This window comes from Meles meles, chromosome 6 (assembly GCF_922984935.1).
Source record: "Meles meles chromosome 6, mMelMel3.1 paternal haplotype, whole genome shotgun sequence".
NCBI classification, from domain to species: domain Eukaryota; kingdom Metazoa; phylum Chordata; class Mammalia; order Carnivora; family Mustelidae; genus Meles; species Meles meles.
Window position 1 is genome coordinate 121,734,431 of NC_060071.1, and position 22,968 is coordinate 121,757,398.

At 53.0% G+C, this 22,968-nt stretch overlaps 1 protein-coding gene across 2 annotated transcripts in view; it reads left to right on the plus strand.

Moving 5' to 3' along the window:
- The window catches only part of CCDC88C (coiled-coil domain containing 88C), a 126,247-nt gene that overhangs the window by 99,728 nt on the left and 3,551 nt on the right, over positions 1 to 22,968 (plus strand). For both annotated transcript variants that reach the window (XM_046007733.1, XM_046007734.1), the window contains 9 exons: positions 332 to 475; positions 2,706 to 2,892; positions 4,511 to 4,656; positions 6,136 to 6,225; positions 7,538 to 7,773; positions 12,546 to 12,734; positions 15,473 to 15,538; positions 18,523 to 18,591; positions 20,290 to 20,579. In XM_046007733.1, coding sequence (XP_045863689.1) covers positions 332 to 475; positions 2,706 to 2,892; positions 4,511 to 4,656; positions 6,136 to 6,225; positions 7,538 to 7,773; positions 12,546 to 12,734; positions 15,473 to 15,538; positions 18,523 to 18,591; positions 20,290 to 20,579 — 1,417 coding nt within the window. The remainder of the gene's footprint in view (positions 1 to 331; positions 476 to 2,705; positions 2,893 to 4,510; positions 4,657 to 6,135; positions 6,226 to 7,537; positions 7,774 to 12,545; positions 12,735 to 15,472; positions 15,539 to 18,522; positions 18,592 to 20,289; positions 20,580 to 22,968) is intronic.

A 22,968-nucleotide genomic window follows, 5' to 3' on the forward strand; every position in this document is an offset into this window, starting at 1 on the left:
TTAGATCTGTTTGTGCTTGGTGAGCCACCTAGTAAGTATTTGTAACTCCCGAAGCAAAGGGGTCCAAGTGCAGAAAAGAGAGTCTCGGTGTGCCCAGGTGGCCAAGGGAGGGGGTCCTGCTTCAGCAGGAAGTCCAGGGGACTGTGCGGACTTGTCAGGTGGGAAGAAGAGGCCCCGCCTGTTCCCTGCCCTGTCCCCCTCCGCTTTGCAGAGAGCAGCGGCCAGAGGAACCCCGTTTTCTGTGGGAGGTTCCACAGTCTTCCGGGGACTTCGTTCCAGAGGAAGGGAAGGCCCCGGGCAAGCTCCCAATGGGTACGTTCCCCTCCAACAGGCACGAGGACATGCTGAAGCATAAGGCAGAGCTGGATGAGCGGGAGAAGGTTTTGAACACTGAGAGGGAGGCTCTGCAGCAGGAGCAGAGGACGGGCGCCATGGCCGTGGGTGAGAACCAGCGGCTGCGGGGCGAGCTGGACAGGTGAGCACCCAGAACCCCGTCAGGCTCCGTGCAGGACAGCTGCCCTCCCAGATTTCACATAGACCCGCCCTGCCCCACCACAACCACCCTGCCCCACCGCAAGTGGTCCCTGGGGTCCCCTGGCTGGCATGTTCACAGCTGCGGGGCACAGGCTGAGAGGGAACTCTAGCTGGTGGCTGGGACGGAAGGACCCAAGTGACACCTGGGAATGGCGCCTTGTATCCAGCACGGACCCTCCTCTGATGTAGGCCACGTGGCAGTCTCAGGAAGGACACGCCATGGATGCTCATTCTTCACACATTCCCTATTTGTGAACTCACCTCCTTGCTACAATCGCCCCAGATTGATACGGAGAAGGTGCTTTCACTCACATGCCCAGGACGACCCAGAGACGTCTCTGGCTGAGGGCGAACAAGGGTGCTCTGCTTTCTTACTGTAGTTCTCGTACCGTGAAGAAGCATCCTTTTTGAAGTCTCTTCAGTGCCATGGTGTTTTTATAATTTTGCGCTTTTTGGTGGCAATTTTGCTAATTTTTCTTTTTAAAGATTTTATTTGCTTAAGAGAGAACACAAGCAGGGTGAGTGTGAGAGGGGGAAGCAGGCTCCCTGCGGAGCAGAGAGCCCAATGCTGGGCTCGATCCCAGGACCCAGGGATCGTGACCTGAGCCAAAGGCAGAGGCTTTAACCCACTGAGCCACCCAGGCGCCCCCACAGTTATTTAAAATAGCTCCCAAGTGAGGGCTGCAGTGTGGTGTAGGGCTCCTAGTGCAAGGCTGTGCTCCCTTCTGGAGAAAGTACACGTTCAAGAAGCTCCGTTCAGGCACGAGCTATGGTGCTGTGGCCGTATGTTCCCTGAGGGGTCTTCAAACAGAATCCCCGATTGAATAATCGATGTCGTGATCCTTTGACTGCAGTGTGACCAGAGCTTGCAGGAACATATACCCTGTGTTTCTCCAAGAGGCCATGGTTCAGTTCCCGCCAGTCCAGTGATCCTGGGGTCTTCCTAGAGCATCACTCCCTTGAATAACAAGACTCTGCTGTACAACCAGTATCTCATCTCCCCCCCGCCCCCCTTTTAAGCAACAGTTCAGTAAACAGGCTCAGGGATGAACTCACCTGTTCAGAGTTAGTGCCTCCCGTGAATGGCAGAGTCAGGACGTGAATCAGGCCTTGTCTCGTCACAAAGGCATGACCGTGTGAAGCTGCTTCCTCTCCAAGTCCTTGTGCGAGTGTTCTCTGGGGCCACACACTCGGCGGCCTCCAGGGACCTGGGGAGGCTGGGCCCACGGGGGAGGGAGAGCCTGCCCAGAGCTTTCCAGGTTATTTTTCCGTCTTACGCTTTTTTCTGTAAGAGAAATAGGACATTTGAGCGTGGATGTGAGACCTTCAGGTTTTTAAATGTTGGCACGCTGATCCATTTCAAAGAAGCTTTTAGGCCGAACAAGGGACATCTGTGCAGATGTAGTCTGTGGGCCTCCAAATCTTGCCCTCAGAAGCCCTGATTGGATGATAGTGACGATGAGGATAATTTTAGAGGATTTCTCTAATTCCCTGGCATCTCCTAATTTATTCATCTCAGGAGGTGAAATTAGAAAAGAGTTTGAAATTGGGAAGAAGAGCTGGACGTAGACACACGATTTTTTTTTTTTTTTTTTTTTTTTTTTTTTTTTTTTTTAATGACAGAGAGAGATCACAAGTAGGCAGAGAGGCAGGCAGAGAGAGTGAGAGGGAAGCAGGCTCCCTGCCGAGCAGAGAGCCGGATGCAGGACTCGATCCCAGGACCCTGAGATCATGACCTGAGCTGAAGGCAGCAGCTTAAACCACTGAGCCACCCAGGCGCCCTAGACACACGATTTTAAGGCAAAAATATTCTGGATCAGTGTTTCTTTTAAAAAAAAAAAAAAAAAAGTTAACAGCCGAACTCTTTTTTCCAAGTACGCATGTGGATAGGCCAAAGCGTTAAATGTAAAAGAGAGCATCACGGTGAGGCTGCGTTGGGGCACGTGTCTGAGCCTGCCCACTCTGTCTCCCCCAGCCCACCATGGGGCACTGGGGGAACCCTCAGAGAAACCCCAAGGAGCACAGTTTGAAAACTTATTCTGTTCAGCCCCCTCATTTTACACCTGGAAAAAACTGAGGCCCAGAGAGGCTGTCGTCCTGTGTCAGGGTGCCCAGCGGGGACGGAGCCTGTCATGCCCTTCAGCCCTTGGCCTGTGGCTGTCCACCCCCAGGGTCAATTTCCTGCACCAGCAGCTGAGAGGGGAGTACGAGGAGCTACATGCCCACGCCAAGGAGCTGAAGACCTCCCTGAACAACTCCCAGCTGGAGCTGAGCCGCTGGCAGGCGCGGTTCGACGAGCTGAAGGGGCAACACCAGAGCATGGACATCTCGCTGACCAAGCTGGACAACCACTGCGAGGTGAGGCCTCAGGACACGGCCGAGAGCTCCGCGCCCGGGGTGCTGGTGGGTCGGCGCTGACGCTGGCGCTCAAAGACCGTGTGGGGGTGGCCCAGGGGCCAAGAGGGAACGGAGGCATTGGAAAGGGAGACAGCCGCCATGGTGGGCAGGGATGTGTCAGAAAGCACCTGTCCAGCTGCCCTTTGCTTCTCTCAGGTTCGGGGATGCGCATGGGAGCAGCAGGGGTGGTTTCTTATCCAGCCCCGCCGCTGTGTCTACCCTTGTCTTTCACCATTGCAGTTCCGTGTCCACACTGTTCTAGAGAAGTGGCGTGGGTGGCTGACTCTGGCTCCGGCTCCCAGGGCAGCTTGGACAGTGCTCACTCGGGGGCTCCCTGGTTTCCAGAGAGGCAGAGCTGTCCCATGTGCTGTGCTAAGTGGGAAATTTGTCTTCTTAAGCAGCAGAACCATCTCAGATGAGATTATGAGCAGATCCCAGGACAGATAAGGAAGGCAAAGTGGGTGGAGCTGGCAAGAGCGGCCTGGTCCCATCCCCCTTCAAGAAGCCCCAAGGACAGCAGCCTCCCTGGGACACAGCTCCTCTTGCCTCTCGTTTGTCCAGAAACCCTCTCAGAGGCCTTGTCCTTCAAGCTCCCAGTAGCCCGGTGGGACATCACAGCTGAGAAAACAGAGGCCCAGGGCACACAGTTGCCTCCGAGCTCCCCTGTGCTGGGGCTGGGGCACGGGGTGTGTGGAGGAGGTTGGGGGCCGGATCCCCGAGGCTGTCTAAGGCCCAGGCTTGCGATGTTCCTGCTGCATCTCCATGGCGGTACTCCGAGGCAGGAGCTGGCAAATCTCAGCCGAGAGTCACGTCCAGCCCGCTGCCTGTTCTCGGACAGCTGTGACCTAAGACCGTTGTGTACAGTTTTAGGGGTGGGGAGATTCTCCCAAACGATAGGTTGTGGCGGGTGGAAATGTTCAAAAACTTAAGTGTCTGTGATGGGGACGTAGCCGCACCCGTGTGTTTGCGTGCCATCCGTGGCTGTTTCCGGTGGTGGTGGCGGCCGAGTGGGAACACTGCCACAGACACCCCCGGCCGGCCGGGCAAGCCTGAAATACTTAGTTTTGGGCCCTTCACAGAAGAGGTGTGCCAACCCTTGTCCAGAGCAGAGCTGCCCCACGGAAATATAATGCAGGCCACAGACCTGAGTTACGGTTTTCTAGTAACCACACTAAAAAAGTGAAAAGGGGGGCAGGACTCATTTTAATAATCTACTCTGTCTAGCCAACATATCTAAAATACCATTTTGACGTGTGACCCCCCAAAACCCTTACTGAGATATCTTATGTTCCCTTCTTTATTACTATGAAGTCTTCGGAATCCTTGTTTAATTCGGCATGTCACCGCTCAGACCATCTACGTTTGCAGTGCTCCATGGCCTCACGTGGCTGATGGCCACCAGCTGGGGCGGGGCAGGTGGGGATTCGGCTGTCCCTGGGCTGGTGGCGCACTCGGTCCTTGCAGGTTCTCACAGGAGGAGAGGAGCACGTCTCTGTGCGTGTGACCTTGCCCTGGAAGCCGGGTTCCCAGCGGTGGAATCCTGGGGTTGCACTGTTTGACATGCTGATGTGTGTTTTAGCTGCTGTCCCGTCTCAAGGGGAACCTGGAGGAAGAGAATCATCATCTGCTGAGCCAGATCCAGCTGCTGAGCCAGCAGAACCAGCTGCTCCTGGAGCAGAACTTGGAGAGTAAGGAACAGTACCATGAGGAGCAGAAGCAGTACATGTAAGGATGTGTGTGTGAGCGATGCCTGTAGACCGAGGGGCTCTGGCTTCCCCGGGCCCGTGCCAGGACCTATGACATTCTGGGCAAGGAACGGCCCCCGGGCCCATTGGTGTCCCGAGGGCATAGGGACAGTCCATCTTACCAGCACGTCCTTCTCTTGTCGTCCCTGGAATGGGTCTGGGCTTGTGCACCTGTCGTGGTTGGCTCTAGTTTGCTGTTCAGAGGCAATGCCTACTGCCAGAAGCTTCGGAATCTGCTTCTGGAATATAAGCTCACTTGTAAAAACAGGACGGTGCCAGGGCCCCTGGGTGGCTCAGTGGGTTAAAGCCTCTGCCTTCGGCTCAGGTCATGATGCCAGGGTCCTGGGATCAAGCCCCACATCGCACTCTCTGCTCAGCAGGGATCCTATTTCCCTTCCTCTCTCTCTGCCTGCTTGTGATCTCTGTCAAATAAATAAAATCTTAAAGAAAAACAAACAGGACGGTGCCAACAAGCAGGATCTCAGGGAAAGAACTCAAACGGAAGGTTCACGAAGCTGTCACTCTTCGTGGAGGCATTTGTGTGCTGCGGGTTCGGCACTCAGTTCAGGTGGAACCCCACCAGCCTCACAGCAGAGGGGCCCGAGCCCTCGCCTCTGGTTCAGAGGCCTCCTTTTCCTGGCGGCTGTGGGCAAGGCGGATTGAGGGCTCTAGCCCCCATGACTCCCTGAGATAAAGCGTAAGCACTGCAAGGCCTGGGGTCCAGACGTGTCTTGATCCTTTCCGTGTTTCTGAAAACGTGAACTGGTTCCCAACATTTACAGGAGATTTGGCTCAGTAACCTCGGTGTCCTGGCTTCTCTGAAAAACTGACAGATCTGCCCTATAGGTCTCGCGCATGCCTGCCTGGTGGCCAGCTGCCGGGGCTACCATCCCCACAACTCCCCTGCTCCTTCCAGGCCTGCTTTGCTCTTTATCTCCTTGGTCTGGCCCGCAAAAGCTTTCGAGTTTGCCCCCGTGGGAAGGTCATCAGAAACCCGGTGTCAGAGTGGGTCTGGGTCAGAGGTGTGCCTTGGCAGAGCTGACTCTCTCGACCTTGATGCCCACCCAGCGTCCCGAGGGGGAGAGGCACACCTCTCCCCCCTCACCACAGGTGTTGTTAATACACAAACTCTGTGTCCGACCCCTCATGCCTAGTGTTGTGAACGACCTGGCTGGCAAGTCCTTGGGGCTTCTAGAAGTACATAAGTTTTAGATGGTGAGGGTTTTGCTTGAGTTGACTTGCACCCCAACCCTGAGTGTTCTAGCACAACTCTGCAAGGTATCCAGGTTCCCGGAGCCATGCCAGACGTTTCCACGCACACATCCCCGACTTCATGGTCGTGATGGTCATGAGCACGATGACGTCCAATTCCCAGAAAAGGTCCTGGGCTGGGCGGATGAATTCACATTACTTTATTTACAACGGGATTGACAACCCCCCCTTCCCTCTCTCTTCACAGAGACAAATTAAATGCCTTGCGGAGGCATAAGGAGAAACTGGAAGAAAAGATCATGGATCAGTACAAATTCTATGATCCTGCTCCAAAGAAGTGAGTCGATTCATGTGTCGGGGACGTAAGCCCAGAGCAGAGCCCTTCCTCGTGCAGGAGTGGAGTGGAACGCGCTCCCACCTAGAGCGGCGCCCGGCCTGGAGGGCCCATGCCTCCTGCTCTGTGGAGGCCCTCAGTGTTGCAGGCCTCCCCCGGGACTGAAGGAGTTAGATTTTCAGTCTCACCCTCTGTCCCCCAGCTTGTCCTGGGAGGGTCAGCGGATGCCAGCTGACCCTGACGAGACACTATTTAGCCACAACCCTTGGCAAGGGGGGGCAGAGAGTCTGTGGTTTGGGAGCCATTAATGTGGGACAGAAGGGTGGCCATATGAGATTCTGTCTCACGATTTAATAAGACACTGGATGTCACATTCCTGTTTGGGGGACGGAAGCTGTGTACCTGTACCCTTTAAACACGGGAACCTCCGGGCCTCACACACATTCCTCTGGACTCCCTGAACCCCAGGGCAGGTTCACAAATTCAGTCCTTTCTCCAGGGAGCAGCATCCCCCTGGCGGTGGGGCCGGCCCAGTCTTTGCGGAGTGCCAGCCTCCTACGGGAGGCCTTCCCCTGGATCAGGCCTGAGCCTCAGGAGCCGACCTTTTCCACATCCCAACCCAGCCCAACCTCAAAGTTAGGATCACCGTGAATCCTTAAGGTTCTCTGGTGAACCACAGATTTTCCGAACCTCAGTCCTCTTCCCTCTGTCTGGCAGAAATGGAGGCCCAGATGAGACCCAATGCTTTGTGCAAATGCAGTACTATCTAGTTTCGGAGCTAACTTTTTTGGTGATATCAGAATGCCCCCATTTCCCAACAGCTGCAGCTCTATCGCTTGCTCTTGAAATTTGCTGGTTTTCATTTAAACAGCCCACTCTTCCCTCCCCCCCGCCCCCGCTCTCCCAGGCTCCTTCATGCCAGGGACTGGTTGAAGAATGTCAGTTTATTCCACTTACTATTAACATCAGCAGAAAACAAGGAGGTCTGTGACACAGTCCCAAAATGGCATTTTGACTGAAAAATCGCCCATGGGTGGGACTTTATTTTGCACAGATAATCAAGAGTTGGAATGTTACACCATGTCTGAAGTTCTGTTTCCCCAAGAGGCTAGTGTGGATTTCTGCCACGGTGCGCATTTCTACCATCCCTGCGCCCCAAATCCAGTGATCGTAGTGATGGCAAGGAGCGCCATCATTCTGAACCCCAAATTAACGGCTTATGAAGAAAAGCCCGGCTCACGTCAGGGCACCCCGTGACCTGTTGGAGCGGCATCGAGGGTTGGTTGTATCCTCCTAACAGTCTGCTTCTCACTAGGAAGAACCACTGGATTGGTGCCAAAGCCTTAGTCAAGTTCATCAAACCAAAGAAAGAAGGTTCCAGAGAACGACTGAAGTCCACTGCCGAGAGCCCTCCTTGGCAGGTGGAGTCCCCAGACCCGGCCTCGCCATCTCCTCAGGCCCTCAGATTGCAGCCAGAGAACCCCGAGGCCACCCCATCTGGCTCCAACAGTACAGAAGAGCGCGACACCCTCAACGGGCCTGTGGGGAAAGGTAGGAGCAGCTGACCAGGCTGCCGTTGGGCGAAGGAGGGGACGGGTGCTCGGAAGGGCTCTGCCTGGATGGGGCAGGACGAGAGACAGAGTGTGGGTGTCACACGCGTGCCTATAGGAACAAGAGGGCGTGTGGCTTGCACAAAGATCTGCCTCCTTGCCTAGGTTCGCCGCCCAGTAGAGAATACAAATTCACATTGGCAGCTTCGTCCTGTGACAGTTTTGTTATTTTAGAACGAGGAGTGTCCCACGTCATGTAAGCTGTGGTAGCGTCCCGGGCCGATGATGACGCAGGTGCAGTGGAGACGGGCTCAGGGGTGTGTGTTTCAGGGCTGTGTGTGTCAAAGAGTCAGGGGCAGCTGTTTCTGGAGGGAGATCCTCGGTGCATTTAATCCCTTCTGTGCATACACGGGATCTTCAGGAATTCCCGAGTCCTCCCAGCCATGGAGCCCTGCCTACCTTTGTACTTACAGCTGTGTTCTGGAGTTTGCCAGAAGTTCTGACATGGATTCCTAGTCGTATGTGGTGTATTTCCTCTAACCTAAGAGGCTCTCAGCGGTATGCTGTGTAATTGCTGTCTATACTGCCGGGAGAAGCACAGGCAGCCTGAGGAGTTCGTGGTTGTGTCACACTCTGGTTAGAGGGCTCTTCTGCAGACTCAGATTGTTGTGCACAGACACACGGGGAACACAGGAGCGCCGTGCGTGGGGTGTGCCCGTGACCGCTCCGTCAGAGGCCCCACCTGGCCAGCGGTGACCATCAGACCCATCGGAGCTGTGTCCGGATTGCGGAGATGTGAAGGAATGGGGGAAATTGTGTACCTCAGAAGCAACTAAACACAGGAATTGCCAGAAACATTGTTAGGTTTTCAGCTTTACTTTTTAAATATTAGTTTATGGATCCTTTACCCCTAAACCCGCCAGGCGTGCACCCTGAGCAATTTAAATTTTTGTGAAGGACGTTGGAACTTTCTGAAGACCAGGCCTAGGCCTGAGAGCCCTGTGCCCCCGCAGGCTGCTGTGATGGTGCTGAGGGCCAGTGGTGACAAGCTGCCCCGTGAGTGTGACGTGGGCACAAGCCTTTTGGGGGCACCATTCAGTGGGTCTTGTTGTGTCACGTTCAAATGCAGAGGAGAAAGCATGCATGTGCGCACACGTGGGGACGAATGCTGGAGACCAGTTTAGGTAAAGGGCTCAGGAGCCACTGAGCGATGATGAGGCTGAACCTTGGTTTCTGTCTAGCTGGGCGCTCTCACTTCAGGTTTTCCCGTAGGCTCTTCAGAGTTGTTGGCCTTTATCCCCTCAACTTGTGTTATTCTCTGAACTGACTTGATTACCATCGGCCTAATGAGCTAGGAAAACTTGGGGAGGAAAAAAGTATTTGACTGGTCCAGGCTGTTGCGCCGGCCCGTGGACAAGTGGGTCAGGGAACATCATTCACAGCAGCAGCCGCTGTGCACGTACCGGGCGTCCCTTCCGGGCTCCTTTTAGCTGACTGACACGCTTTACCCGGCTCTCGGAGTTCTAACTACCCCCTGAGGTGGGCATGATTAATCATTCCTTCAAAGAGAGTCTTGACGAGATGTTAAACACTTGCCAGTATAATCTCTGGTGGAACTGGGATGCCCACGCGGGGCTGCGGAGCTGGAGCTCGTCACCTGCATGTGCCGGTAAAGCCCTTTAGAACGAGCCGGAGAACCTGGGGCCCCTTGTTCTGTGGCGCGAGCACCAACCACCAGGTGGCGCTGTGGTGGCAGAAATAAGCAAGGCCGTGGTATCCTCCCGGATCCTAAATCAGAAATCCCGTGGCCCTGCTGTGTCCATATGCGTCGTGTTCAGAAAATACGGCTGAGGGCTCTGACCATCCATGAAGTACAGGACTGGAGTAGAGGGTGTGCAGGAGGTTTTAAAGGAAACATTCTTGGTGGTGGGGGGCAAAAAGAGCTATTTTCATTATTTTGAAACTTGTCCCATCAGAAGAGGTTGAGATGCACAGAATTATTGGTGAGTGCTTCAGTAGACCGCCCTCCCGTGGCATCAGGCCAGAAACACACCGTGAGGTGTTTCCCGGGCCCTTGAACAGGAATGGGAGTGGGGCGTGCCCCAGAGTGTCAGGGGGCCTGTCATTAAAATGGATGAGTAAGAGAAGCCGGGTCCTAAATGAATAAACATCCTCCTTTAATAATTTAACACGTCGAAATTGAAAAAAGTCTCAGCCTTCGGCTCCTTGAGCGATACACAGTTCTCATCCCGTGCAGAGAGAAGCGTTGGCGCTAAGACGCCCCTGCGTTGATCACGTTGAGTCAGAGCATAAACGATTCACCGAGTCCTGATTCTGGGCTTGTCTTGGGTATTGTTCCCATGTTTCCTGGGTCGGACAGGATTCTGACCTCCTGCCTGCATTTAGCTAATTTAGAGTCGTTTGTTGTATTATCCATTTCATTCATTTATTGTTTTTTTTTTTGTTTTTTTTCCTTCCTCTCTTGGGTATCCGGGGAATAACCATTTAGCTACTCAGCGCAAAAAGAGTCCCTTTTTGAGAAGCAAAAGCAAGGACAAAGACAAGTCTCCAACGGCCCATCCGACTCTCTCTAAACGCCTGCGGTTCTGGTCTTCCTCTGACATCCCATCCTCTCCTAACGAGCCTATCCCTTTTTCAGAAATTGGGGATTTCTAATCCTTTTCCTTTATCATGTGTTTTCATCATGCATCCTCCTTCATTTCTGAACTTCAAACAAACCAAAAAAAAAAAAAAAAAAGTACCTAAAGGCCTGATGACCCCCAGTGGACTCCTCCTCCTGATCCCAATTCCAAGCCAAGTTTAAAGTAGCCAGCGTGGATTCTGATTTCAAAAGAGAAGATGAGTTGTCACACCCTCTGGACCATTTCTGCAGCACAGCACAGTTGTAGGGAGCCTCGGGACATCCACGCGCAGGTCCGTGGGCCAGGATGTCCGCGCTAAGTAAGTCCGGTGGCCGGGTGCCGCCCCCCCCACGCTCGCACTCGCAGCCCTATGTCGCGCCCGTGTGTGAAGCAGAACTGGTCAGTTGTTGCTTTGCTTCCTAAAATAGACGGCCTCTGTCAAGTGAGATTTTTGGTTTTTTTTTTTTTTTTTTTTTTGAAGACTTCTAAGCAGCTGAATTTAAAGCTGCTGTCCTTTCCTCCTCCTCCGTCAGAGCACTGAGTTGTGGCTTTTGCTGTCAAGGCCCTTTGTAGACGTGCTCTGGGTCCCGAAGGATTTATGGCTGTGTTCCAGCAGTTTGTATAATTGGATCGATGTTGCCAAGCCAGAGGTCAGCCCAGAATGAAGTTTTACGACCTCTTGGACTCGGATGTTAGACGGCCTCGGACAGAAAGCCCGTCCGCACACCACTCACGCCCCGAGCAGGGGGAACGCTGGTCGATAGAGGCCTTTAGCTACTGCGCTGTCTGCTGTCTGCTGTCGTTCTCATGCCGTCTTCTGAGTTTTGCCACATCTTTGTATCCACCTGTGTGGTTCATGTACATGTCTTCCCTTGAATTGACTCACTGTTATCGCTTAAATTTATTTTAAATTCAAGGGAGAGATTGTTAGCAACTGTCCGTGAGAAACCGGTGTCACTACAAAAGCAAGGTAACTGTACGGACAGATACATACCGATTAAGCTGTTGAGGTCGGTTGATGTGGCACTGACTTCATGTCATATGCTTCGCCTCGGGGACCCTGGGCACCCATGGCCCCGGTCCTCAGGGACCCTGTCTCGCCAGCATGCTGTCGGCCTTGTCCTTTTTCTCTGCCATCCGTGCTGTCCGCTCCCCTCCACCTCCCCTCCGCTCCTCATTTTAACTGCACCTGTTGGATGCTTGTCCCGACTCATTCCTCCAGACTTGAATCTTGCTTCTCATCAAGGGTATCTTCCAGAATCCAAATTTTGCCTTGGTTTCAAGTTGTAAGATTTGGGCATTGAAAACGTCCCAGGGAGTGCAGACCCCCAAGTGGCTGAAGGGCCGGCGGGATCAGCCCCGCGGGAGGTCGTGGCACCGGGTCCCGGCCTTGGGGTACCTAGAGGGGGACATGGTACGAAACAGGGCTGTCCTCATGCTCAGGGCTCTGGCCGCACACGTATCTTCCATTGAGAGAGCCTGGCCCTGTTCCTACTACTAGGCAGTGGGAGAGTTTTTTGTTTTCTTTTTTTTAATGTTTTTACAGAAAAAAATTTTTTTAATGGGAGTATGTGTTCAGGGTAGATAATGTAGCGATTGCAGACGAGCACAAGAAATGGAAAAAGTCACTCGTACAGTGGTTCAGGCTTCTTAAGTGATTGTTAGTGTAGGGGTAAGCTGCCTTCTCAAATCCTAAATGAAGCCAGTTGGCAGGATGCACGTCTCTCCGTCCATCCATCCATCCTGGACCTTCGGGACGTTGGCTGCAGGCCTAGCAAAACCCTGAGAAGACTTCATCAGGATCCTTTATAATCAGGCATCCGAGTTACACACGTGCCCACAGCTCACATGGTGGCCTTCTGGCAACAGCTGGTTCCTCCTCTTGAGTCCTTCTCCTGTCCCAGCCTTTCGGGGTCCCCAGTCTGACCCATGCGTGGAGCTGGGGCCAGCCTCTCTGCCCCCAGCCCCAACCACAGGCCCGTAGCCAGGGACCTCCTGTCAGCACCGCAGCCCAGCTTCCGTCCTTGTGGTCTGTGCACCCCCGGTGCCCCTGCTTCTAGGCCTCAGTGTGGCAGCCCAGCCTTGCACAGGATTATGCCATTCTGTTTCTCAATGTCCTTCTCTGCCCCAGGCCCTGGGGACCTAAAACCAAAGCAAGGGTCCCCGCACAGAGGCAGCCTTGACCGCACAGATGCCTCCGCTGACCCAGCCGTGAAGCTCTGGCCCTCGGAGCTGAGCTCCCGGACCTGTTCGACCTCAGCTATCACTACAACCCCTTCCAGCTCCACCTCCCTCTCCCGGCACCCAGGCCGCACCAAAGGTGAGTCACGGGTCCTTCCCCAAGACCTCAGGCTTGCAGAGACAGGTGGTCAGCAGGCCGCTGAGGCTGTAGACCTGCTTTGCCGTCCCATAGACCCAGCTTTGGCCCGTCAGCCGTGTGGTGTGGGGCGGACAACCTCACCCCCTAGCGGCCCAATCCTCAGCCGCTCTCACCACCTCCATTCAGGAATTGGTGGTACCAAGTAGCTCCGGAAGGGACGTGAACGACAGTTTGGGCTAAAAGCAGGCAACGCCTTAACCCACGTTGGTAGGAGTTTGGAGGCTTATTCTCTGTGGAGGAGACGTGACGGGTCTCTGAATCCAGAGGTGGCTTGGGGGAGTAGGAATCAGGGCTCCTTCACTGAACACAAGGGGATCCGGGGAAGGGTTTACACAGCGAGTCTCTCCCAGGGGCCAGCAGCCATGCCTGGTTGTACCTTCAGATATGAGGTTAAAGTGTTCTTCAAGGGATCTGATAAGCCTGAGAAATTCCCCCACAGAGCGGCTCAGTCAGATCTTGTCAAGCAAACCTCTGAAAGTTCAGGGACTCCCCGGACATACAATAGCAGTGACCCAAATGAGTGTGGGGCCGCAGAGTCACCCGACATGCAGCACAGAGACGGCCACTGTGCGGTGTCTGTCTTTGGCGTGTCGGGCGAGGTGACGCGTTCGCCCCACAGCACAGGAACGGGATGCTGTAAGCGAGAGCAGTGAAGGGAAAGGCTCTTGGCAATCTAAAATATGCGAACAGAAAGGAAGATCAAGCCTCAGACTAAGAACGACATCCCTCGTGTAACTAGAGATAAGAGCGTATCCGAAGCCACAGCTGGCGGAGCCGGGAGGGGTGCCTCTCGGGTGTCGGGAGTCAGAACTGGGAAAGGCGATTGCATTTCATCATCGCACCCCCCAACTCGACTCCTGAAACCTGGCTGCGCAGAGCCTTGCTTTGACAGGTAGAGTGCACAGGGTCCCCGCCCTCGGGGTGCACCTGGGGAGAGGAGAGGGGCGAGCACAGGGCGGCCATGCAGGCCTTCTCTGCTCCCGGCTTGATCCTGGAAGCAGCAAGTCGCTTGCTGCTGGGGGTCAGGGGAATGGGGCCGTGTACCAGCTGGGACGGACAGTCAACATTTCCCCTCCCCCTTCTCTCTGGGTTTGGGGTACAGAAGCCCTGTCTGGTCTCTGGGTGGGGGCTGGGGACTCCCAAATCCCCCCAGACTTCGGCGGCCTGTGTGGCTCAAGGGCCAGCCAGCCCTTCAGACTAACCCACGGGCTGTGTCAGCCTAGGTCCCGTTCCTAAACCAGAGTCTGAGCCTAGAAACACCTCTGGCTGTTCCTACACCTACAGAGTCCATGGGAAAGTCAGTCACTGCTGCAGACCCTGCCCTGGCCACGCGATTTCCCAGCAGCCCATTCTCACACTCCTGTGTTCACGTCCAGTGGGCACATAGCCAGTTTCAGTGGAAGGAAACCCCCTTAGAATCAGCCGTTTTTTAAGTTATTCTGGTTTCTTTGAGAGTAGAATTTAACAAACAGGATCAGGGCCCTGTGGAGTTGCCTTTGCTTCTAGGCCCTTCCAGTAAAGGAAGAGAGGACAGATATATATTACTGGTTTGTGTCCATTTCCAATACAGATTTAACATTGCAGGATTTCACATTTGCACGTCCTTTGCTTTATAGAATGCCTGTCTCCTGAAACATTTTTTTCCCCTGAAAATATGCAATAATGTTTTTTTTTTTTTTAAGATTTTATTTATTCATTTGACAATCAGAGATCACAAGTAGGCAGAGAGGGGAAGCAGGCTCCCTGCCGAGCAGAGAGCCCAATGTGGGGCTCGAGCCCAGGACCTTGGGATCATGACCTGAGCCGAAGGCAAAGGCTTTAACCCACTGAGCCACCCAGGCATTCCTGCAATAATGGTTTAAAAAGTAATCCTACCAGTGCTACCAGTCAGCATAAATTCAGCAAGCAATGTTTTCTTTGTAGTTCTTTTTAGTCCTTGGATTTTGTCTCACTAAGGATGCTCTCATAGAGTTTTACGTTAAAAATTCACTGCAGATCACTGTTTCTCTCTGATAAGGTTAACAGTTTGACACAGTAAGCTTTGTTCCTGTTTTTAGTTTTAGACTTTTTTCTTTGTAACCCTGTGTGTTTTAACGTGTAAAATAACCAAACCAAAAATATTCGAAAACCTGAATTACATGACAAGGTATACTTGGTGCCCTCTCTCCCCCTTGGTCCCCGCGACTCCATTCCCAAAAACACCCTCTGGATAAGCTTTTCTCTTAGTCCCTTGTTTATATTCCCGGTATTTCTTTCTGTAAAAATAAACCAAAATAGGGGCACCTGGGTGACTCAGTAGGTTCAGCATCCGACTCTTGATCTCATGTCTTGATCTCAGGGTCGTGAGTTCAAGCCCTGTGTTGGGTTCCACATTGGGCGTGGAGGCTACTCAAAAGCAAAAACATGATAAATAAATAAACAAAATCTACACACCTTGATTTTTTTTTCCCCCGGGCATATATCATGGAGATCTTTCTTAGTCTCTTTCTAGCTCCATGCTAATGAAAATGCCCACATCTCGATCCTTTCAACCACCCCACCCCCAGAGCTGATTTCTAGAAGCAGGGTTGTCCTGTCAAAGGACAAATAAAAATGTACTTTTCCTAAATAAGAGTCTATAGTTGTTCAGAGTGTTCCAGAAAACCCTGTCTTAACCAGTGACCTTACTTCCACCATAGGCTATAATTCAGATGACAGCCTCTGTGACCCATCCCTGGAGCTGGAGTTCAACCACAGGCCGTACGGTGAGTGCTCAGAGCCTCGCACCCTTGGGCCCGGCGTCTCAGACTGGGTTTCATCAGCAGTGCTTTTCTTTCGAGCTCAGTCCCATGTGGAAAACAGGTAGACGTGACGTTGTTGCATTGAATGGGATTGCAGAGGGCCACGGTTCCTCCAGACTCCTTTCCACCCTCCCCAGGGGCCTGGGCATGTGACTTCTGCTTCCATACCTCCCATGACAGGGAACTCACCACCTTAAGAGTATCCCACTTCCACAGGTTCCAACTCCCCTTGCTTGAAAATGCCCCTGAGGTTTGCCAGGATGTTCTGCTGACCCCGGTGGGAGCCCTGGAGGCAGGGAGGCCGCTCATTGTTCTCACTTGGATTTTAATTATCTAGAGTAGCTCTGAGATGTGTGTGGTCTTAGAAATTGTTAGAAGCATTCGGCCATTTGACTGAGCTATATTGTAAATTTCTGCAGAAGGGAAACAGTGAATTATATACCAGCCTTCTCAAAAATTAAAAGCTGCTGTGGGTTTTAATGATTTTTGAAAAACAAAAGTCCTAGTAGGGTGGGAAAATAATTCTTTAAAAAAAAAAAAACCCTCAGAACTCACAGTGAGTTCTGTTTTTGTTTTTTTTAAAGATTTTATTTATTTGACAGAGATCACAAGTAGGCAGAGAGAGAGGGGGAAGCAGGCTCCCCACTGAGCAGAGAGCGTGATGCAGGGCTCTATCCGAGGACCCTGAGATCATGACCTGAGCCAAAGGCAGAGGCTTAACCCACTGAGCCACCCAGGCGCCCCGAGTTCTGTTTATTTCTAGTCAACAATAAATGTAGGGGCTAGCGTTGTCTCCTACCCCAGTCATCATCTTTTTTTTAAAGATTATTTATTTTCAAGATATTTTATTCAACAGAGCCACCCAGGGACCCCTATTTATTTTTTTTAGATTTTATTTATTTATTTGGGAGAAAGAGAATGAAAGAGAGCACATGAGAGGAGGGAAAGTCAGAGGGAGTTAGAGTCAGGCTCCCCACTGTGCTGGGAGCCTGATGTGAGACTTGATCCTGGGACTCCAGAATCATGACCTGAGCCGAAGGTGGTCGCTTAACCAACTGAGCCACCAAGACGCCCCTTAAGATTTATTTTAGAGAGCAAGAGCATGAGTTGGGGGTGGGTGGGGCAGAGGGAGAGAGAGAGAGAGAGAGAATCCCAAGCAGACTCCCTGCTGAGCATGGAGCCCAACTCGGGGCACCATCTCACGACCCTGAGATCACAACCTGAGCCGAAATCAAGAGTCAGATGCTTAACGGACTGAGCCACGCAGGTGCCCCTCCTACCCTAGTCATTGTCGTAAACCTTCTGTGATGCTGGTGTTGGACAGATACAGGCACCACACTCGGCGTGAGAAAATACAGGTTCTGTGGCAGAACAGTTTAATGCATGGGCCCTCGTGTCTTCACACCGAGGGGCGGGGAGCACACCTGGGAGTACTGGCCCCCGTGCTCTGTTAAGGCACCCTGAGGAGCCAGATTGGTGCTCCAAGAGCTGACCACTCAGGGGTTTTCTTCCTAAGTACTCTGATTCCTTGAGCTTTTCTTAGCAGGAAAAAGAAGGAAAAGCAAAAGTGCTTTGGGGACTAGGGGACTCCTGGTAGCCCAGTCGGTTAAGGGTCTCCCTTTGGTTAAGGGTCAGGTCATGATCTCAGGGTCTTAGGATTGAGTCCTGCATTGGGCTGAGCAGGGAGCCTGCTTCTCCCTTGGCTTCCCTCCCACCATGCTCTCCGCCCCTTCTCTCTCTCTCTCAAATAAAATCTTTAAAAAGAAAAAAAAGTGGTTTGGGTCCTATTGATTTGTATCTCCCTTTCCTCTTAATGAAACTTCATTCCTTTTAAAAAGATGTGCATTTTTTCTGTCTTTTTTTTCCCCTCCCAGAGAGGAGATTTAACTCTGCTTTTATGCTTTTCACGAAAACTTAAGTATTTTTTGGCTCCTCCCCAAACCCCATTTGCTAATACTTGTTTTCCAGATGCCTGCTCTTTGCAGAGTGCACAGCACTTGGGAACCCCGCACCCTATAGACCCAATCAGGAGAGCGTCCCTGGGGCATGGGGAGCAGAGCATCTCCCATGCTGGCCTGTCTCCAGGTCTCCCTATAGTTCGACCCAACACCTGCTGTGTGCTGAGGGGATATGGGGATGACAGAAGTGCGGTCCCTGTCCCCAGTGGTTCCTGGTTCCAGGGCTCCTGGAAGAGCAGACCAGGAGAAGCAGGTCTGCTGGCCTTGAAGGGGTAGAGCTGCCCCTCCTGCTGACTCAGCCTATGACCTGAGAGCTCCCACACGCCGCATCGGGCACACACTGGCAGCAGCCACAAGGGCTGGTTTCTCTGGCCCTTGTCCCTGTGCAGGTCGATTTTCCCCTCGCAGGTAGATGTGCATTTGAGATGGGGAAGCAAGGAGCTGAGGGACCACGAATGGCCAGGGAAAGCCAGCTCTCCCCCACCCCGGGCCCCCCTCCCCGGTTCCTGCACCGGCCCCTGCAGCTCACCGGAGTGAAGGTGCCCGTGTGCAAGCCCACACCCCCTTGTGCACAGGTGCATGTGTGCGACCCTCAGATGCCCGGCTCCCACTCTCTCCAGGTCTCCCCGGTTCCAGAAAGCTCTGTGCCATCAGGGGAGTGAGTCCTTCCACCTCAGCTGTTGGCTCACACCGAGCCTCCCTTCTCTCCAGTCTGTTTGCAGTGCCAGAGTCCCTAGCACTAGAGCTAATAAAGACAAAGCTAGTGGTCGTTTCTGGATCGCCTGTGGGATGCTGTGCCTCACACCCACTTTGGTGAAGCTGGATCCCCTGAAGGGAGAACATAGAGAAACCCAGAGTCCGCCCTTCCGGAGGACGTTGCCTTAACTTCAGCGTAGAGCGGCTTTGTTACGCAGCTTTTCTTGGATTCGATGGTTCGGTCGGGGGCCCACCTGCCCCTGGCCATTCAGGCTGAGTGTCTCTTCCTTCCAGTGTCCCGGCCAGACAGCTTGGAGAGCAGTCGGAACACATCCAGCGACAGCTCGCCTCTTAACCTGAAAGGTAGGTCAGCCTTGACTTCCGTGCACTTCTCGTTATATTTGGGTCTTTGGTTCTGGGCTCATTTATTTTTATACTTCGAGCAAACACACAGGCTTCTCTGCTGCCTCACGTGTTTGCACGTATAGTCCATGTCATGCGGGTTCAGGGCCAGACCCGGGTGTCTGAGTGAATCCCTTTACCCCCGCCCAGCCCAGGGTGCCTGGGCCCAGCACCCCTGCTCTGAATCCACTACTTTATCTGTAGAGTGGGGTGTCATTAGGACCAGGAGTCTGGGGTGGCAGAGAGCACAGCTGCACCATTCTGATTCTTTCCATATTTTAACCACTGTAGTGCACGGTATCGTCTGTCTTAACGAACATTTCTGTGCATTTGAAAAGGACGTGTATGTTGTCCCAAGACTAGAAGCTTTTCAAAAATTTTTTTCTCTTAGCATGCACCTGACCGGCCCATGGAAGACACTAGCATGTAGCAGGCCTAAATAACCCTTCAGTGAACGGATGACACCTGACGAGCATGGGGCCTCATAGTGATGAATATTAGATAGTCACTTGAACTTCACCAAGAGCTCTCCACTTTTATCTCAAGTTACTTTATTTTTAAATGCCAGACGGAGACAGGGGAAGCCTCCTACGCTGTTGGTGGGAAGGCAAGCTGGTGCAGCCACTCTGGAAAACAGTACGGAGGTTCCTCAGAAAGTTAAAAATAGAGGTACCCTATGACCCAGCAGTTGCACTACTAGGGATTTACCTCAAACACATAAAGGTCATGATCTGAAGGGGCACCTGTACCCTAATGTTCATAGCAGTGATGTCTATAATCACACTATGGAAAGATGTCCATCAACAGATGAGTGGATAAAGAAGATGTGGTGGAGATATGTAAGGGAATATTACTCAGCCATCAAAACAAATAATTTTGCCATTTGCAATGACGTGGCTGGAACTAGGGGGTATTATGCTAAGTAAAATAAGTCAATCAGAGAAAGATAATTATATGATTTCACTCAATATGTGGAATTTAAGAAAAAAAAACAAGAGCATAGGGGAAGGGAGGGAAAAATAAAACAAGATAAACTCAGAGAGGGAGACAAACCATAAGAGACTGTTAACCATAGGAAACAAACTGAGGGTTGCTGGAGGGGAGGAGGTTGGGGAGATAGGGTAACTGGGTGGTGGGCATTAAGGAGGGCAGGTGATGGAATGAGCACTGGGTGTTACATACAACTATGAATCACAGACCTCTATCTCTGAAACTAATAACGTACTATATGTTAATTGAATTTAAATAAAAATAACAAATGCCAGACTGAAATTCTGAAGCTCTCAAAAAAAAAAATTTTTTTTAAGTAGGCTTAATATGGGCCTTGAACTCACAGCCCTGAGTTCACGACCTGAGCTGAGATTGAGATCAAGAGTCAGACACTTAACCTACCAAGCCACCCAGGCGCCCCTTTCCTAAATGTTCTTACTATCAAAATCCCAGCCTGGGAGTGCAAAAACAATGAATACTGTTACGCTGAAAAAATAAATAAAATGGAAAAAAAAAAAAAATCCCAGCCTGGGAGAAGTGCGCCCGGCTTCTCTGCCAGGGTTCTGTTTTGGGTGAACCCAAGACAGTCCAGAGCTGCTCCGGAGGCAGGCAAGAGAGGGGAGGGAGACTCAGGTGTGTGCCTCTGTACCACCCCACCCCACCACCCAGGTTCCTCCGACCAGCTCCACGGCAGGTCTGAGAGCTTCAGCAGCGAAGACCTGATCCCCAGCAGGGACACGACTGCTCTGCCACGGGATGCCAGCACCCCAGGACGAACCGCCCTCGGCCGCCATGAGCACCCCCCACCCTGGAACGGGCCTCTCCCCCAGGACAGCGTCCAGAAGAGAGGCGCTGCACAGCCCCATGCGGGGGGGCGGCCCTGCTCTCCCTCGCCGAGCAGTGAGATGGTCACGCTGGAAGAGTTTCTAGAGGAGAGCAACCGGAGCTCCCCGACCCCTGTGAGTGGCCCAGGGCTAGGACACCGCGTGCCTCTCTTCCCCCGCCCTCTCCCTGAGTCAGGACCCGGGGCAGAGACCTTGACAGCAGAGGCATAGAAGGGGCCAGGGCAGGGGTGCCGTGGCCTGGGTGCAGAGCTGGCGTGGGTGGAGAAGGTTGCCCACCAGCCGGCAAGCCACACACACTGGCCACCAGCCCCGGACCCCAGGGGCCGTTGACTCCATCTGTGGAGTGAGCCAGCAGGAGTTCTTTGCCAGCACGGTGGGCAGGGATGGGGTGTGCCCCTCCAACCTAGGAGCTTCTCTCAAGATAGGGCCAGCCCCCCACTTGGCAGGGGGAGGATCTCACAGTAAATTTTGTGGTGAAGCTCTGACTTACCCACTCACCCTGAGCCTTCACCAGCAGAGGTCGGCAGACTGTTTCTGGAAAGGGCCGGAGAGTAAATGTCTTGGGCATTCCCGACCGACCGTAAGATCTCTAGTCGACCGCTCAGCTCTGCCGTTGCTGTGAGAACACAGATGGAGCCCATCTCTCAGCGAACGGGCACAGCTGTAGGCCCACAAAACTTTCCTCACGGACGTTGACATTTGAATTTCGCATAATTTTCATGGGTCACGTAAGGCTGGGTGTTTTGGGGGGGGGGTTGTTGTTTTTTTTTTAAGATTTTATTTCTTTTTTGGACAGAGAGAGGGAGACAGTGAGAGAGGAAACTCCAGCAGGGGGAGTGGGAGAGGGTTTCCCGCCCAGCAGGGAGCCCGACTCGGGGCTCCATCCCAGGACCCTGTAGTCATGACCTGAGCCAAAGGCAGATACTGAAGGACTGAGCCACCCAGGCGCCCCATGGCTGTTCTTTTTAAAAAATTTTGTTCGATCATTTAAAAACATAAAAGCTGTTCTTAGCGCATGGGCCATGCAAGAACTTGTGGCAAACAGATTGAGCCACACAGCTGGAGTTTGCTGGCCTGTGTTCTGCGGCTCTGACCCCCGGATGTCCTGTACATGGGGGTCCCCGTCCTCTGTCCCCTCTTCAGGGCCTCAGTTCAGCTCTTCCGAAGTGACAGGCACGTCTTTTGCACTCTGTGCCTGACTTCAGTCTGTGAGCAGCTGCGTTACTGGACACGTGAACATGCTGTCTTGCAGTTGAGCTCTTTTAAGGATTTTTAATGCTTCCAGGATTCCGTCTCATTCTCCTTCGACCGCTGAACTTTCCTTAGCTGCACGGTAAGCTCTGTGAGCCCCGTCAGCAGGCCGTGGGGGAACACAGTCTCGTTCAGTAGCTGTTTACTGAACACCTACCGTGTGTGACGCAGTGTGCCTAGGGCCTGCTCTTGAGAGCCAGAGCAAACCAGTGAATGGCAAATGGCACACTTGCTAGTGTGGTCTCGTGTTGTCCCTGAAAGGAAATGGAAAACGTGGTCCCTGCGCTCCCTCCCTTGATGTTTCCATCTGGCAACCACTTACTCTATGTGCTGGGAGTTGGAGAAACCAGACAAAAGCCCTGCTTCTTTCAGGAAGTTTAGGGTCTGCTCAGTGGTTCCCATATTCACCAGGTGGCCTTGCCAGGACACAGGCTGCCCCCAGAGCTTCGGGCTCCGTGAGTCTGAGCTGGGGCTCCTGGAGAATCTGCAGCTGTCCTGGCTTCCCGGATGAGGCTCTGGCTCTCGGCGTGTGTCCAGGCATCCCACACCAAGAAGCCCCGATCTGGTGGAATAAGTGAAAATAGTCCAGAAAGCAGGGCTGCCTGCACTTGGGAGACTTTCCTTCTCCACTCTTTTCTGACTACGTACATGTCACAGTGAGTTTGCTTTCCCTTTGCAGATTTCAGGGGAGAGGAGCAGCTCTGTGCAAAGCGACAGGGCCCACCCTGTTCAGCTCAGACCTGTCCCTCGCACTGCTCCTCACTCACGCTCCATATTGTCACCTGTCCCTTTACAGCCTAAACAAGCCCGAAATAAACTTGCACGGTGGCAGCTCATGTTGGGGGCTGCCATGTGGCCCTGGAGAGCCACGTTTACCTCTCTGCCTGCCCAGGATGCGGACCCCCTGCCAACCCCATGCACCTGGCCCTTCCCCGCCCCAGGGAAGTCACAGCCTGCCCCACCCGGGCCTCCACTCCCTGGGTATTGATGATGCTGGGAGAGGGGTGTCTCAGAATGGGCTCCTGGGTGGCCAGAGCAGGTGGCCCCCTGAGGGTGCATATGGAGAATTAAAAATGTGCCACGTGGACCCAAGTGGCGCTATCAGCCGCTGCAGTCAGACGTCACGCAGCAGGAGGCGTTCATCCCTAGTCTGCTCTCTAGATGCGGGTCCTGTGGCAACCCTGAGGCTTCAGCTTCCTCACCTGCTAAAGATTGTTTTAGTCCAAAGCAAGGTTGCTTTGACAATGAAGGG